General features: G+C 62.0%; 3 protein-coding genes across 4 annotated transcripts; 1 reads left to right on the top strand and 2 right to left on the bottom strand.

Moving 5' to 3' along the window:
* The first annotated feature begins 271 nt into the window (after positions 1-271).
* Positions 272-3,626, top strand: SNF8 (SNF8 subunit of ESCRT-II). Of its 2 annotated transcripts, none has more exons than XM_040087486.2 (8): positions 272-326; positions 509-559; positions 897-1,035; positions 1,192-1,296; positions 1,644-1,716; positions 2,142-2,283; positions 2,556-2,627; positions 3,058-3,626. In XM_040087486.2, exons 1-8 carry the CDS (start codon positions 273-275, stop codon positions 3,178-3,180), a joined length of 759 nt encoding a protein of 252 aa, XP_039943420.1. In that variant the 5' UTR covers position 272; the 3' UTR covers positions 3,181-3,626. The 2 variants fall into 2 exon arrangements, with proteins under 2 accessions (XP_039943420.1, XP_039943419.1); XM_040087485.2 differs by having other exon boundaries at positions 2,553-2,627; positions 3,058-3,622.
* A 775-nt stretch (positions 3,627-4,401) lies between these two features.
* Positions 4,402-10,060, bottom strand: UBE2Z (ubiquitin conjugating enzyme E2 Z). Its single transcript, XM_040087484.2, is given in 8 exon segments — positions 4,402-6,628; positions 6,869-6,959; positions 7,238-7,350; positions 7,707-7,818; positions 8,475-8,662; positions 9,133-9,205; positions 9,752-9,865; positions 9,867-10,060. Coding segments are annotated over 8 exon segments (1,059 nt in total). The 3' UTR covers positions 4,402-6,454.
* A 1,314-nt stretch (positions 10,061-11,374) lies between these two features.
* On the bottom strand, positions 11,375-14,216 carry ATP5MC1 (ATP synthase membrane subunit c locus 1). Its single transcript, XM_040087337.1, has 5 exons — positions 14,108-14,216; positions 13,469-13,517; positions 12,642-12,719; positions 12,183-12,352; positions 11,375-11,550 (listed from the first exon to the last, which is right to left on the bottom strand). Exons 2-5 carry the CDS (start codon positions 13,505-13,507, stop codon positions 11,436-11,438), a joined length of 402 nt encoding a protein of 133 aa, XP_039943271.1. The 5' UTR covers positions 13,508-13,517; positions 14,108-14,216; the 3' UTR covers positions 11,375-11,435.
* Between the last annotated feature and the right edge of the window lie 954 nt (positions 14,217-15,170).

The following is a 15,170-nucleotide window of genomic DNA, read 5'->3' as shown; positions in this document are numbered from 1 at the left end:
GAGAGGGGCTTTTATCCCCTCACAACTGCATTTATTAACCTCTCACCTCCTTTGCCCCCTCGGAACCCCATTTATCCCCTCGGAACCCCATTTATCCCCTCGGAACCCCATTTTTCGCTCTCCCTGTCCACCCCGATCCCCGCGTCCCTCACTGAGGGGAGGGCGTGGCTCCCGGGGGCGTGGCTCGGCCCCGCCCTTCCCGCTGGCGGCGCCGCGCGATGACGTCAGGCGCGTGTCGATGACGTCAGGCCGGACGCGGCGGCGGGGCCGGGATGCACCGGAGGGGGGTGGGGGCGGGGGCGATCGCCAGGAAAAAACTGACCGAGGTGAGCGGGGACAGGGGCCCGGGACACCGGGACCCCGCCCGGGAGCCGCCGCTCCCCGCTGGTGCCGGGCCAGGGGCGCGGGACCCCCGGGTTTGGGATCACCCCGCCCTGGGGAGCCCCTCCCTCACGGGGATTGTCCCGGGTCGGGGTTGTCCCGGTTCAGGATTCTCTTCTCCCCCCAGGCCAAGTACAAGGAGCGGGGGACGGTACTGGCCGAGGATCAGCTGGCCCAGGTGGGAACTCCCTGGGTGCCCTCCTGTCCCCGATCCCCTTATCCCGGTGCTGATCCCGTTATCCCGGTCCCTGTCCCCATCCCTGTCCTGTCCCTGTCCCCATCCCTGTCCCCTTCCTGTCCCTGATCCCCTTATCCCGTTGCTGATCCCGTTATCCCTGTCCCCGTCCCCAACCCTGTCCCCTTCCTGTCCCATCCATCCCATTATCCCAGCCCTGATCCCATTATCCCGGTCCCTTCCCCATCCCTGTCCCCTTCCTCTCCCTTATCCCGTTATCCCAGCCCTGATGCCGTTGTTATCCCGTTCCCTGATCCCGGTTTTCCCGTTTTTCCCGCAGATGTCCAAGCAGCTGGAGACGTTCCGGACACACCTGGAGGCCTTTGCCAGCAAGCACAAGCAGGAGATCCGGAAGAGCCCGGAATTCCGGCTGCAGTTCCAGGACATGTGCGCCACCATCGGCGTGGATCCGCTGGCCTGTGAGCGGCACGGGGGCTGCTCCCCCGGGAATTCTCCCCCGGGAATTCTCCCCACGGGATCGGGATCGGGGCCGCCCCTCGGGGCGCCCTGGGGCAGGAGGGGCTCCAGGAGGGAATTCCCCGGAGATCCGAGCGCTTTTCCCTCTCCCTTCCCAGCTGGAAAAGGGTTCTGGGCGGAGATGTTGGGAGTTGGAGATTTCTACTACGAGCTGGGGGTGCAGATCATCGAGGTGTGCCTGGCGCTGAAGCACCGCAACGGAGGTGGGGAGCCGGTCCTGATCCGTGTCCTGATCCCGGGAATCCATCCCTGATCCTGGGATCCACTAGCCCTGATCCCGGGGATCCGTCATCCCTGATCCTGGGATCCATCACCCCTGATCCTGGGGATCCGTCATCCCTGATCCTGGGGATTCATCAGCTCCTGATCCTGGGGATCCCCCATGCCATCAATCCCATCAATCAATTGATCAATCAATTCCATTAATCCCTAAATCCCATCCGTCGATGGACGCCGCCCATCTCCGGGTCGGTGTCCGGGGCTGATCCCAGTGTCCGGGGCTGATCCCAGGATCCCGGTGTCCGGGGCTGATCCCGGGATCCCTTCCCAGGTCTGATCACGCTGCAGGAGCTGCAGCAGCAGGTGCTGAAGGGACGCGGGAAATTCGCTCAGGACGTCAGCCAGTGAGTGCCGGGCTCCGGGAATTCCCCGGGAATTCCTTGGGAATGGGGATTGCTCCTGCCGGAGCCGGATCTGCCGGATCCGCAGTTCAGTTCCTGCCGCTGCTCCCGGGTTCCTCTGGGATCCTCAGGGAATCTGGAGCTGGAGATGATTTTATCCCTAAAATTCCAGCCCCAGGAATATTTTATCCCTAAAAAAAACCCAACCCAGGGAGAATTTCTTCCCCTAAAAATTCCAGCCCGGGGAGATTTTTTTCCCATTAAAAATCCAGGCCTGGAATGCCAAAATCCCAACCCCAGATCCCTTTATCCAGACAATTCCCGGGTTTTATGCAGCGAGGGCCGCGGGGGCTTTTCCTGTGGGAAAATTCCAGGTTGGGAATTGCAGGTTGGGAATTGCCGCTGGAACAGCCCCTGCTCCTCCCCAGGGACGATTTGCTGCGGGCCATCAAGAAGCTGAAGGTTTTGGGGAACGGGTTTGGGATCATCCCGGTGGGAGGAACGTTCCTGGTGCAGTCGGTGCCGGCCGAGCTGAACATGGATCACACCGTGGTGCTGCAGCTGGCTGAGGTGGGACAGCGCCGGGAATGGGATGGGAATGGGGAATTGGTGGGAATGACAAAAGGAAAAGGGCTGGGAATGGGGAATTGGTGCTCCCAGAACTGGGAGCTGGGATTGGATCAGGCTTGTGGGCGAAGCTGCTGAAGCGTGGATTTAAACATGGATGAGAAACATCCGGGCAAATCTTCTTGTTCCCATAAAAAAAACTGGGATTGGGATGAGAGCTGGGCTGGGCCGCGGGCGGAATTCCAGGGATTTTTCCGGGTTTGTTTTCCCAGAAGAAGGGATTTGTGACGGTGAGCGAGATCCGGGACAGCCTCAAGTGGGAGACGGAGCGAGCGAGGCAGGTGCTGGTAGGTGGGGACGGGAGAATGGGGAAAAAATGGGGGGAAAATGGGAGAATGGGGATGGGAAAATGGGGGGAAAAAAAGGGAAAATTGGGATGGGGAAAATGGGGGAAAAAATGGGAAAATGGGAAAATTTGGATTGGAAAAAAATGGAAAAAAATTGCGAAAATGGGGATGGGAAAATGGGGAAAAAATGGGAAAATGGAAAAATTGGGACTGGAAAAAAATTGGGGAAATGAGGATGGGAAAAGGGAAATGGGGATGGGAACAGGTCCTCAGTCCATCCCAGTCCATTCCCAGTCTGTTCCCAGTCCATTCCCAGCCCATCCCAGTCCATTCCCAGTCCATCCCAGCCCGTTCCCAGCCTGTTCCCAGTCCCATCCCAGTCAATCCCAGCCCATCCCAGCCCGTTCCCAGCCCGTTCCCGCCGTTCCAGGAGCACCTGCTGAAGGAGGGCCTGGCCTGGCTGGACGCTCAGGCTCCGGCCGAGCCGCAGTTCTGGCTGCCCGCGCTCTTCCCGGAGCTGCGCGTGCTCGAGGAGCCCCCGGCCGCGCCCTGAGCGCCGGGGAACCCGCGGGAATCCCGGGAATCCCGGCTGGAACCCTCGGGGATCCCTCCTGGAACCCCTCCCAGAATCCTCAGGAATCCCCCCGGGATCCTCGGGATCCCTCCTCTCCCCACGATCCCAGCGACGGCGGGATCGGGAATAAAAAGTTTTGTAAAAAACTCCCTGAGCTTGGGAATTTCCGTGGGATCCGTCCCTGCTGGATTCCCTGCACGGCTTTGGGTGGAAACGCCACGAATTAGGGAAAACGAGGAGAAAAAGGGAGGAGGAGGCAAAGGGGATTTGCAGCGGGAAAAGCGGGATTCTGCCTCTGGAATTCTGGCTGCCGGCAGTGGGAACGCCGGCCTGCAGCACCCCAGGAATTCGTCACTCCGGAATTATTCCCACTACGGAAAACCATGGGCTCCGTTCTGCCGAAACAAAACTTTATTGCACAAAGGGGGGGGGGAAAAAAGGGAAAAAAAAAGGAAAAAAAAAGGAAAAAAAAAAGGAAAAAAAAAAGGAAAAAATACCCAACCAAACAAAAATAAATCATCGGCGTCGTTCTGTCGAACAGAAACCAGGGAACCGGGCAGAGACCCGAGATCTCCCAGCCCCTCGTGTGCAATTCCAACTCTCCAGGTCTGAAATTCCGTTCTAAAACATCTCTGCCGCCGGCAGTGGCTCGAGGATTGGCACTGGGACAGGATTCCCGAAATCCCGGGAGCAGAGTTCCCGAATTTCCCGTGACTGCTCCCCACCACAGGAGGGAATTCGGGAATCCAGAGCCGGGAGAAGCAACAATTCCCACCCCTGGGAGGCTGGAAAAGCTCCAGAGCCCCGAGGCTGCTGGGGTCACCAGGGGTGACCAAGGGAACGATTCCCACCCTCCTTCCCACGGCACCCAAATTCCCGGATTTCCCACTGTCCTGCTGAGAGCAACCCCGGGATTGCTCTGCCTGGGATCTCCCAGGTCCTGGGGGGTTTTGGGTTGCTTTTTTTAGGCCCCTCGGGATGAGAATCCTGGCAAGTTCTGGGATCGAGGATCCCGGGAAGTTCTGGGATCTGAGGATCCCGGGAAGTTCTGGGATCTGAGGATCCCGGGAAGTTCTGGGATCTGAGAATCCCAGGAAATTCTGGGATCGAGGATCCCGGGAAGTTCTGGGATCTGAGGATCCCGGGAAGTTCTGGGATCGAGGATCCCGGGAAGTTCTGGGATCTGAGAATCCCGGGAAGTTCTGGGATCTGAGGATCCCGGGAAGTTCTGGGATCTGAGGATCCCGGGAAGTTCTGGGATCTGAGGATCCCGGGAAGTTCTAGGATCTGAGGATCCCGGGAAGTTCTGGGATCTGAGGATCCCGGGAAGTTCTCCCAGTGCCGGCAGCGATCCGAGCTGGGCGAGGGCAGAACGTGCAGCTCGGTGCTCCAAGAAAAATCATCGGGATTGGGGCCAAAAAAACCCGAGGGCCCAACCCCTGCTCCAGAGGATCCTCCCTGGAAAAGGCGGAATTCCCGGCTCCAGCTCCCCGGGTCACTGCTCAGCACAAACCGACCCGGAGCTCCCAAAAACGCGGAATTTTTACCGGGAATTTGTCCCAGGAATCCGGCCGGCGCTGTGGGATTGTCCCTCCTGCCCTGGGGCGGCAGGGAGGGGACAGGAGGGGACCCAGGGTGGGAATCAGAGAATTCCAGGTGAGGAAACAAAACCGGCTCCAAAAAAAGAGAAAAAACCCTCCCCAAAAAAACCACGAAATTCCCGAAAAAAACCCACGAAATTCCCGAAAGCGACGCTGGAGGAAATTTCAGAAACTGATCTTCAGCTGCTCCTCCTCCTCCCTCTCCCCAAACCTCCAGGGTGAACGAATCCATGGATTCCTGCACTTCCCAATTCCCACAGGAATTCCCCAGGGCTCGAGTAAAGCTTTTTTTGGGAAGGATCCCCAATTCCAGCGGTGAGAATTCCTTTCTTTATCTTTGGTCTGCCTCGGAGAAGCGACTCCGGGGAGGCGCCAGCTGCCCCCAAATCCCACCCTGGGATTATCCAGGGTTGTCCAGGCACCGCCGGAATTCCGGGGAGAGGCTCCCCCTGGCTCAGGAGCACAAAAACCTCGGGAGGGTTTTGCAGTCTGGAGCTCATCTTTAATCAAACGGAGGGGGGAAAAAAAAAAACCTGGAAAAACCAAAGAAAAACAAACAAAAAAACCCCCAAAACAACAAAAAAAACCATCCCAAAAAATCCCGACCAGTGCAGGTGTTGTCCGAAATAACCCCAAAAAACCAACCTGATGCCACATTCCAGGAAGTTCCTTTGTCCAAGAGCCGTCCCCAGCTCTCCTTTGCCTCTCGCGTTTTGGTTTTGTTTTTTTTTTCTCTCTCTGAGGGGAATTCCCAGTGAAATTCTCCTGGCGGATCCGGGCGGGGAAATCCATCGGTGCAGGGAGGGAGGGGAAGGAAAAACAACAACACAAAAAAAAAGGAAAAAAAAAAAAAAAAAGAAGGAGCCGGGAGGGGAAAATGCTGAAAATGCTGCGGCGCCGGGGCCTGGGCTGGATGAGCTGGGCTGACCCTGGAGCCCTGGGCTGACCCTGCTGCAGTCCTGGAGCCCTGGGCTGGTCCTGGAGCAATCCTGGAGCCCTGGGCTGGTCCTGGAGCAATCCTGGAGCAATCCTGGAGCCCTGGGCTGGATGTGCTGGGCTGACCCTGGAGCCCTGGGCTGACCCTGCTGCAGTCCTGGAGCCCTGGGCTGATCCTGCTGCACTCTGGAGCCCTGGGGCTGGTCCTGCTGCAGTTCCTGGCTGTGCTGGGCTGACCCAGCCGCAGTTCTGAGCCCTGGGCTGGCCGTGCTGCAATCCCTGTCCGTGCTGGGCTGACCCTCCTGCAGTCCCCGTCCGTGCTGGGCCGGCCCAGCTGCAGTCCTGGAGCTCTGGCCCGGTTCAGTCCTGGAGCTCTGGCCCGGTTCAGTCCTGGAGCTCTGAGCTCTGGCCCGGTTCAGTCCTGGAGCTCTGGGCTCTGGCCCGGTTCAGTCTCAGGCTCTGAGCTCTGGCCCGGTTCAGTCTCAGGCTCTGAGCTCTGGCCCGGTTCAGTCCTGGAGCTCTGGGCTCTGGCCCGGTTCAGTCTCAGGCTCTGGGCTCTGGCCCGGTTCAGTCCTGGAGCTCTGGGCTCTGGCCCGGTTCAGTCCTGGAGCTCTGAGCTCTGGCCTGGTTCAGTCTCAGGCTCTGAGCTCTGGCCCGGTTCAGCCCCGGTTCAGCCCCGGGCGCTGGCCCTGCCCCGGGCCCCGGGCCGGCCGTGCCTAAGGCCGGGGGCAGCCCTGCGTGTCCGGCTCGGGCTCCGAGGAGCTGCTCTCCGAGTCCATCTCGGCGCTGTCCTGCTGCTGGTGCCGCTCCTGCAGCCGCGCCCGGATCCCCTGCAGCCGCCCCAGCAGCGCCTGGTAATCGAAGTGGCCGCGCTTCTCCCCGAAGGGATCCTGGGGAAACGGGAATCGGGGATCAGGGGCCGGGAACGGCGGGAACGAGGCTGCGCTGGGGAGGATGATGGAATTCCCCCTGTCTCCCGAAATCCCCCTGGAGAGCATCCTGGAATTGCCCCTGGTGCTGCACATCTGTCCCCGGCTGTGTCCCTGTGTCCCCAGCTGTGTCCCAGCTGTGTCCCCAGCCGTGTTCCCATGTCTCCAGCCGTGTCCCCAGCTGTCCCCAGCCCGGCTCACCTGCATGGTCTGTCCCTGCAGGTGCAGCCTCTCCTTGCACACGCCCTCGTAGAAGTCCAGGTACTCCATGAAGGATTTCTCCATCACGCCCCTGGGGACAGAGGGACAAGGGCGTCACCGCGTGCCCCTGGCACTGCCACCCCCTGTGAGGGGACACAGCCCGTGGGACTGTCACAGCAAGCAGCAGCTCTCCCCTCCCTCCTCCCAAACATCTCCTGGGAATTTTATTTCTCTCCCAGGGAGCCCCCACAGCTCCTCTCGCACGTTCCCTGGGCAGCACCAGCCCCGGGATTTCGGGAATGACGGCCAGGAAATGGATCCTGGTGTCCCCCTGGTGTCCCCCCTGGTGTCCCCCCGTGTCCCCCGTACCGCAGGGGCTCGGGGCAGGGACATTTCCCCTCCAGCATGTCGCACACGGCCACACGGATCGTCTCGTGCCGGATGCACTCGTTGTAGTTCTTGCTGTCCCCGGGGTGCCGCTCCTGGGGACAGACAGACAGGGGGACAATGGGACAGGGGGACAATGGGAGCGCAGAGCCCAGTCCCTGAGCACCCCAATCCCAGCTCCCCAGCCCTGAGCACAGGAGCAGCGGAGCCCTGGGGCTCCTGCAGGGATCCCAGCTGATCCCAGGCTGGATCCCAGCCGATCCCAGGCTGGATCCCAGTCAATCCCAGAGTGTGATCCCAGTCTATCCCAGTCAATCCCGGTCAATCGCAGTCAATCCCAGTCTGTGATCCCAGTCAATCCCGGTCAATCGCAGTCAATCCCAGTCTGTGATCCCAGTCAATCCCGGTCAATCCCAGTCCGGCAGCGAGGCTCGCTCTCTCTCTCTCTCACCTGCTCGAAGCCGGGCTCGTTGTGGTACGGGTTCTCTGTCATCAGGGACTGGATGGAGATCAGCACCGAGGAGATGCTCTGGGCCGGGCTCCAGGCTGGGCCTGTCCACGTGCTGCGTGTACAGCAATTAATTAATTCACTCATTAACTCATTAATTCATTTATAAACATCAGCACCGAGGAGATGCTCTGGGCCGGTCCTTCTGTCCGTGCTCACCCGGGAGCGCAGCCTGACACCAGGCCAGGCTCACCCCAGGCCAGGCTGAGGCAGGCCTTAGGCCCGGCTCACCCCAGGATGCTGAGGCAGCCCCTCAGGCCCAGCTCACCCCAGGCCCGGCTCACCCCAGGCCCAGCTCACCCCAGGCCCAGCTCACCCCAGGATGCTGAGGCAGGCCTTAGGCCCGGCTCAGCCCTTTGGGCCCGGCTCACCCCAGGCCCGGCTCAGCCCAGGATGCTGAGGCAGCCCCTCAGGCCCAGCTCACCCCAGGCCCAGCTCACCCCAGCCCCTTAGGCCCGGCTCACCCCAGGATGCTGAGGCAGCCCCTCAGGCCCGGCTCAGGCAGCCCTTTGGGCCCGGCCCACCCCAGGCCCGGCTCACCCCAGGCCAGGCTCACCCCAGGATGCTGAGGCAGGCCTTAGGCCCAGCTCAGCCCTTTGGGCCCGGCTCACCCCAGGCCCGGCTCACCCCAGGATGCTGAGGCAGGCCTTAGGCCTGGCTCACCCCAGGCCCAGCTCACCCCAGGCCCAGCTCACCCCAGGCCCAGCTCACCCCAGGATGCTGAGGCAGACTTTGCCGTTGCGGTAGAAGTTGGGGTTGAAGCGCACGCTGTTGTTGCCCGTGGTGATGAGCTTGACGCGGGGCGGGTGGATGGGATAATCCGGGGGGCAGCGGAACAGGAACAGGAAGAAGCCGCCCTCGTAGGGGGTGTCGAAGGGGCCCGTGATCAGCGCGTGGATCTGCGGGGAAAACGCTGCGTGGAGCGTCCGCACCGCCCGCGGCGTTCCCGGATCCCGCGGCGTTCCCAAAGCCCAGAGTGTTCCCAAACCTTCCAAAGTTCCCAAATCCCACAGCACTCCCAAACCTTCCAAAGTTCCCAAATTCTCCAGTGTTCCCAAAGCTGCAGCGCTCCTGAATCCTGCGGCGCTCCCAAACCTTCCAAAGTTCCCAAATCCCACAGTGTTCCCGAATCCTGCTGTGTTCCTAAACCTTCCAAAGTTCCCAAAGCCTGCAGCATTCCCAAAGCCTGGAGCACTCCTGGATCCTCCAGCATTCCCAAACCTTCCAGCGTTCCCAAAGCCTCCCTGCACCGAATCCCATCCCAACAACCCCAGGAAAGCTCAGGGAATGTTCCAGCCGGGAAACGCTCCCGAGGATGAGGAGGATGAGGATGAAGAGGAGGATGAGGAGGATCCCAGCCCTTCCTCACCTTGGTCATGTCGTGGGGATCAGGCACAACGAACATTCCCGGTGGCGGCTCCTTGTAAATGGACATGATATCCCTGGAAAAGGGAGCGAGAATAAGCCGGGATCCGCCCGGGAATCGGGGTTTGGGATTTGGGAGGTTCTGTCCTGGCTCGGGAAGGGTTTGGGGTGAGCTCCTCGGATTTATCCCCAAGGGCAGACGAGGAATTCCGGAGTGCTCCTGGAATCCTCGGGAATCCTGCCCAGAACCCTCGGGAATCCTGGGGCAACACAGGCAGACCCCAACACCCGGGCAGCGGATTCCAGGCAGGAATTCCAGGGGAAGCCGGGCAGGAATTCCAGGGGAAGCCGGGCAGGAATTCCAGGGGAACCAGGGGCTGTGCCCGGGAGGGGCCGGGACACCGGGAATAGAGCAGGAAACGAGAACGGACCGGGAGAGCTCCGGGACAGGGAGAGGGACCGGGACCTGTCCCCAGGCCGGTGTCCCTGTGTCCCGGTGTCCGGCGCTGCGCAGCGCCCGTTACCGGCCGGGTGCCGAGCCCAACGCCCCCGCCGCTCTCGGGCCGCTCCCCGTGCGCGGTTCCGGGACCGAGAGCGCTGCCGGTTCCGGTGTCTCGGCTCACCGTTTGATCCGCAGCAGGCAGGCCGGGCTGGGCCGCTCGCTGTCCCAGTCGCCGCTGACCGTGGGGTCCCAGAAGGCGGAGTGCGTGAGGAGCGCGGCCCCCGCCGCCGCCGCCGCCGCCATCGGGGGCTCCGCCGCTACCGGGAGCCGCTCCGCCGCCGGGCGCCGCGGCCGCGCCGAAACCCGCCGCCGCCCAGAGCTCGGCGGGGATGAAGACGCCGGGGGTGCCCGCGGAGCCGGCGGCGCTGGGGGAGGCGCTGCCGCCGCCCGGGGCCGGGGCCGCGTCCTCGGCCGCCGGGCTCTCCGCCATTGCGGCCTCGGCCCGCGCCGCTTCCGGGACTCCGCACCACCGAGGCGCGCGGCCAGAGCGGCCCCGCGCCGCCCACGCTGCCCGCCCCCGGCACCATAGAGAGGAGGGAGGAGCGGCTCTTCAGCAGGGGGAAATACGGGAGGGCGGAGCCGCCACGGCGCCCCCTGGTGGACGGGAGGTCTGGCGGAAAACGGGGGTTTGGGGTTTTTGGGAGTTTGAAGAATGGAGAAATCATGGAGCTAAAAAAGGGTGGGAAAGACCCCCGGGATCGGCACTCGGCAGGGAACGGGCACGGCCCAGCGCTGCCAGAGCTCGAGGAGGGGTTGGACAACGCTCTGAGGGAGGCGGGGGTTGGACAGGATGGTCCCGCTGGAGCCTTTCCCACTGGGATATTCCTTAGGATAGGATCCTTTCCCACTCAGGAATTTGCTGGGATGATCCCTCTGGATGCTTTCCCAGCTCCCAGGAAGTTTCTCTTCCCAGGGATTTGGGAATTCCGTGTTTCCCCGGTCAGGATCAGTGTTGTTCTCCCTGGGGGGATTCCCACAGCACTGTCCCCGCTTTGGGCTCGCACATTCCCAGATCCAGAACCTGGGGAATTCTCCCTCTCCAGCTCAGCCAGGCTCTCTGCGATTCCTCCAAACCTCGGAGCTTCCCGAGCCGAGTTCCCCTCAGCCCCCACGCAGGAATCCCACCCAGCCCCGTGTTCCGTTCCCTGGAGTGTCCCCAAACCCATCCCCGTGTCCCATTCCCTGGAGTGTCCCCAAACTCATCCCCGTGTCCCGTTCCCTGGAGTGTCCCCAAACCCATCCCCGTGTCCCATTCCCTGGAGTGTCCCCAAACCCATCCCAGTGTCCCGTTCCCTGAGGTGTCCCCAAACCCATCCCAGTGTCCCATTCCCTGGAGTGTCCCCAAACCCATCCCCGTGTCCCATTCCCTGGAGTGTCCCCAACCCCATCCCCGTGTCCCATTCCCTGGAGTGTCCCATGTCCCACGGGAAGTGTGCATCTTCCACCCTTCAGCCTCCCCCACACCGACCCAGCCCCAAATCTCCCCCAGGATAACCGAGGAATGACAGTGAGAAACCCCCCAGGCAGCGATTTCCATAGGGAAATCCTTCCCTCCCTCTGGGAATTCCATCAGGATTCTCCCCAGCGTCCAACCCCAACCCCTGCCTTCCCAGGGCCCCGTTTTGGGTGGATTTCTGCGGATTTGAGCCGACCCCAGCTCCCTTCCCCTCCCAGCCGGGATCTCGCCCCCTTCCCGCCCGCAGATCCGCGCAGGAGGTGCCAGTAAGAGACTCCCACAGCGGGATTTCCGTAGAGAAACGCTTCCTTTACTGGCGGGAGGGGAGCGCGGGCGGCGCCCGGAGCCGTCACATGGCGAAGAGGATCAGGAATGCCACCATCAGGCAGAAGAGCCCCATGGCCTCGGACAGCGCGAAGCCCAGGATGGCGTAGGAGAAGAGCTGCTGCTTCAGGGAGGGGTTCCTGCCGCGGGGAACAAAACCGGGGAACGGCGTCACGGGGGTGGGAATGACAACAGGGAACGGAGTCCCAAAACAGGGACTAGAAACAGGGACCGGCGTCACAGGGGTGGGAATAGAAACAGGGAATGGTGCCCCAAAACAGGGAATAAAACCAGGGACTGGTGCCCCAAAACAGGGACTAGAAACAGGGAATGGTGCCCCAAAACAGGGAATGACAGCAGGGAATGGTGTCACAGGGGTGGGAATAAAAACAGGGAACGGTGCCCCAAAACAGGGAACAAAACCGGGGAATGGCGTCACGGGGGTGGGAATGAAAACAGGGAACGGTGCCCCAAATCAGGGAATAAAACCAAGGAATAAACCCGGGGAATAAACCCAGGGAATCCCCCAAACCATTTCAAAGGATCATTTTTAGGGAAGAAAGGGCCAATATTAAAGGAAGAAGGGACCATTTCTAAGGGAGGGAGGGAGGGACCATTTCCAGGGATGATTTTTAGGGAAGAAGGGACCATTTCCAAGAACCCTTTTCACGGGAATGCTGTTCCAGCACGCCCATCGGACACTCCCTGAACCACATCCCCTGCACACCTCCAAACCCCCGGGATCCCCTGGAATCCCCCGGGATCCCCTGACCTGGCGTAGCCGATGATGAGGCTCCCGAACACGGTGCCGATGCCGGCGCCCGAGCCCGCCACGCCCACGGTGGCAGCGCCGGCGCCGATGAACTTGGCGGCCGTGTCGATGTCCCGGGCCAGGGCGCTGCTGCGGAACTGCCGCGAGGGACAGGGGACAGGCGGGGACACCTGCGGGACAGGGGACACTCAGGGGACACTCAGGGGACACCTGCAGGACAGGGGACAGGCAGGGGACAGGCAGGGACACCTGCGGGACAGGGGGGACACTCAGGGACACTCAGGGGTAGTGGGGACACTCAGTGATACCTCAGGGCTGGCACCCAGTATAGGAAGGGGGGGTTTGGTCCTGATCAACAGGATGAGGATGGAAGAGGAAGGATCAGGATGAAGATGAGGGCTCAGGATGAGGATGAAGGACCAGGAGGGGGATGAGCCCCAAGCGCAGCCCCAGCCTCACCTGTGCGCTCTGAGCCTCAGGCCTGCCCAGCACAGCCACGGACACGGGCCTGGCCAGAGCCCTGGAGCAGCAGCGGAACTGTGGGGACAGGGACACCGTCACGATCCTCACAGAGATACCCTCACCATCCTCACAGGGACAGGGGCACCCTCATCATCCTGACAGAGACACCCTCAGCATCCTCACAGGGACACCCTCATCATCCTCCCATGACACCCTCAGCATCCTCCATCCCACCCTGCCCAAACGTCCCCAGGCTGGGTCCATTCCCAGCGCCCTCAGGATGGGGAGTTTTCCCTAAATTCCAACCCAAACCCATGCAGACACTCCCAGGGAGCGGAGACGGGCGTTCCCACCCAGCACCAACCCTCAGGAAAAGCCAGCTGTTCTATGGAGTACTGAAATCCCCCAAAAACATCCCCAAAAACGCCCCAAGCATGACACAAGGCTGGGAAACCAAAGGTTATCAGCGCAGGTTGTCTCTATTTCAGCCTCTTGCAGTGCGTCCTCGAGCACCCCAGGCTGAGCACAGCGAGGTGTCAGCCCCAGGAATTCCCTGTTATTCCCACATTTCCACCCATTCTCTTCCTGGGAAGAACGGCATTCCGGAATTAGCCCGTGGAGAACCCGGGAGTTCCTGCCGGGAGGCTGCAGCCCGAGCTGCCAGCCACTCACATGGTGTCACCAGAGGTCACCTTGTCCCCTCCCTCCCTCTGTCCCTCCTTAAACCCCGGCTCTCAGCAGCCGGGATCCCCGCAGACCCAGGGAGCAATCCCAGCACATTCCCAGTGGGAATGAGCCCGGCCCCGCCAGGGAAGGGCACCCACCAGCGCCGGGGAGCTGAGCAGCGCCACGGGAGCGTGCATTTTGCTGGATCTACGACAAATAGAGAGCAAAATGAACCGAAGGCTAGCGGGATTATCGCTGTCGGCGTCCCCAGCCAACCCCGCCCGGGTCGGGCACACACCCGAGCTCATCTGCAGCCCCAGGGTCCCCAGGGTTGTGTCCCCACAGGGTTCTGTGACCCCAGGCTTGTGTCCCCATAAGGTTCTGTGACCCCAGGGTTGTGTCCCCACAGGGTCCTGTGTCCCCAGGGTTGTGACCCCACAGGACTCTGACCCCAGTGCGCCTCTGTGTCCCCACGGCTTTGTCCCACTGACCCAGATTGCCCCCAAGGCTTTAACCCCGCCGTGTCCCCGGCTGTCCCCAAGGCTTTGCCCCTCCGTCCCCTCAGCCCTGCCAGGCTCCGCGCCCTCCCTCCGCCGTTAATCCCCGCTCGCAGCTCCTCCCTCCCTCCTTCCCTCCCACACCGGCACCCTCACGACCGCCCGGAGGGGACGGCAGGCCCCACCGCCCGCCCGGCAGCGAAGAGCACGGCCCCACGGAGCAGCGGCCGTGCCCGAGGCCGTGCCCAGGATGTCCGGGAGCCCCGGCGGGCGCGGGGCCGGGCCGGGCTCGGCTCCCACCTGCGCGGGGTCCGCTCGGGCCGGCGGCGGCAGCGGCTCTGTGGGGAGCGTCACCTTGGCCGTGTCCCCCCCGGCGTCCTCCGCGCCCATTGGCTGCCGCCGCGCGCGCGCGCCCGCGCCCGCCCTCCCCATTGGCTGCCGCCTCTCCCGCGTGCCCGCGCCCGCCCTCCCCATTGGCGGAGCCCCCGGCGAACCCCGTCCGGCCGCATCCGGGGGACGGCGGGAAGGAGGAGGGCGGGAGGGTGGGGCGGGAAGACGGGCAGTGATTAGTTGGATTTGGACGCTGGGCGCTCGCCGATTGGGCGAGGCAGCTGTCAATCTGGAGGTGGGCGGGAAAGGGCGGGGTCCGTGGCGGTCCTGAGGGAGAGTTTGGGATGAAGGAAAATCCAGCGGGAGAAGGGAAGGGCTGTGGGACCGGGCAGGGATTTATGGGATCGGACAGGAATTTATGGGATCGGACTGGGATTTATGGGACAAGGACAGGGCTGTGGGAGCGGGGAGGGATTTATGTGACCGGGCAGAGATTTATGTGACCGGGGCAGGGCTGTGGGAGCGGGACAGGATCTGTGGGACCGGGACACGATCTGTTTTATGAGGATCAGAGAGGGTTTTTTGGGACCAGAGAGAGTTTTTGAGGATCAGAGAGGGTTTTTGGGGACCAGAGAAGATTTTTGGGGATCAGAGAAGGTTCTGTGGGACCAGAGAAGGTTTTTGGGGACCAGAGAAGTTTTTTTGGGGACCAGAGAAGGTTTTTGGGACCTCCCAGCAGCTCCCAGCGCCTGGAAGGCTCCCGGAGCAGGACAGGGACATTTCCTCAGGAGATTTAGGGACAGCACACGGAGCCAGGGGCACAGATTGAAACCCCCTCGGGAAATCGGGCTGGAATTCCTCCCTGGATCCCCGGGAATGTCCAGATCCAGGCTGGAGCACCCCTGGGAGCTGTTTAGGATCCCTTCCAAGCCATTCCAGGATTCCCACCGCATTTATTTCGGAATTACGTGATGTTCAAAACCCCCTCCCCACATCAGCTTCACCCGAATCTTGTTTCCCAGCTTGGAAGGAA

The sequence above is a fragment of the Hirundo rustica genome, chromosome 27, assembly GCF_015227805.2.
Source record: "Hirundo rustica isolate bHirRus1 chromosome 27, bHirRus1.pri.v3, whole genome shotgun sequence".
In the NCBI taxonomy this organism is placed as follows: Eukaryota; Metazoa; Chordata; class Aves; order Passeriformes; family Hirundinidae; genus Hirundo; species Hirundo rustica.
The sequence above is the reverse complement of the archived record's forward strand: the minus strand, read 5'-3'. Positions and strand labels throughout refer to the sequence as shown.

What these genes read in the sequence shown, in the direction of transcription:
- SNF8 (XM_040087485.2), top strand. Translation starts at nt 273, where the DNA reads ATGCACCGGAGGGGGGTGGGGGCGGGGGCGATCGCCAGGAAAAAACTG. An exon ending in CCAGGAAAAAACTGACCGAG is followed by an intron (nt 327 to 508) that starts GTGAGCGGGGAC and finishes TTCTCCCCCCAG; the next exon opens with GCCAAGTACAAGGAGCGGGG. An exon ending in TTCGCTCAGGACGTCAGCCA is followed by an intron (nt 1,717 to 2,141) that starts GTGAGTGCCGGG and finishes GCTCCTCCCCAG; the next exon opens with GGACGATTTGCTGCGGGCCA.
- ATP5MC1 (XM_040087337.1), bottom strand. Translation starts at nt 13,507, where the DNA reads ATGCACGCTCCCGTGGCGCTGCTCAGCTCCCCGGCGCTG. An exon ending in CTGAGGCTCAGAGCGCACAG is followed by an intron (nt 12,353 to 12,641) that starts GTGAGGCTGGGG and finishes CCTGTCCCGCAG; the next exon opens with GTGTCCCCGCCTGTCCCCTG. An exon ending in CTCATCATCGGCTACGCCAG is followed by an intron (nt 11,551 to 12,182) that starts GTCAGGGGATCC and finishes TCCCCGCGGCAG; the next exon opens with GAACCCCTCCCTGAAGCAGC.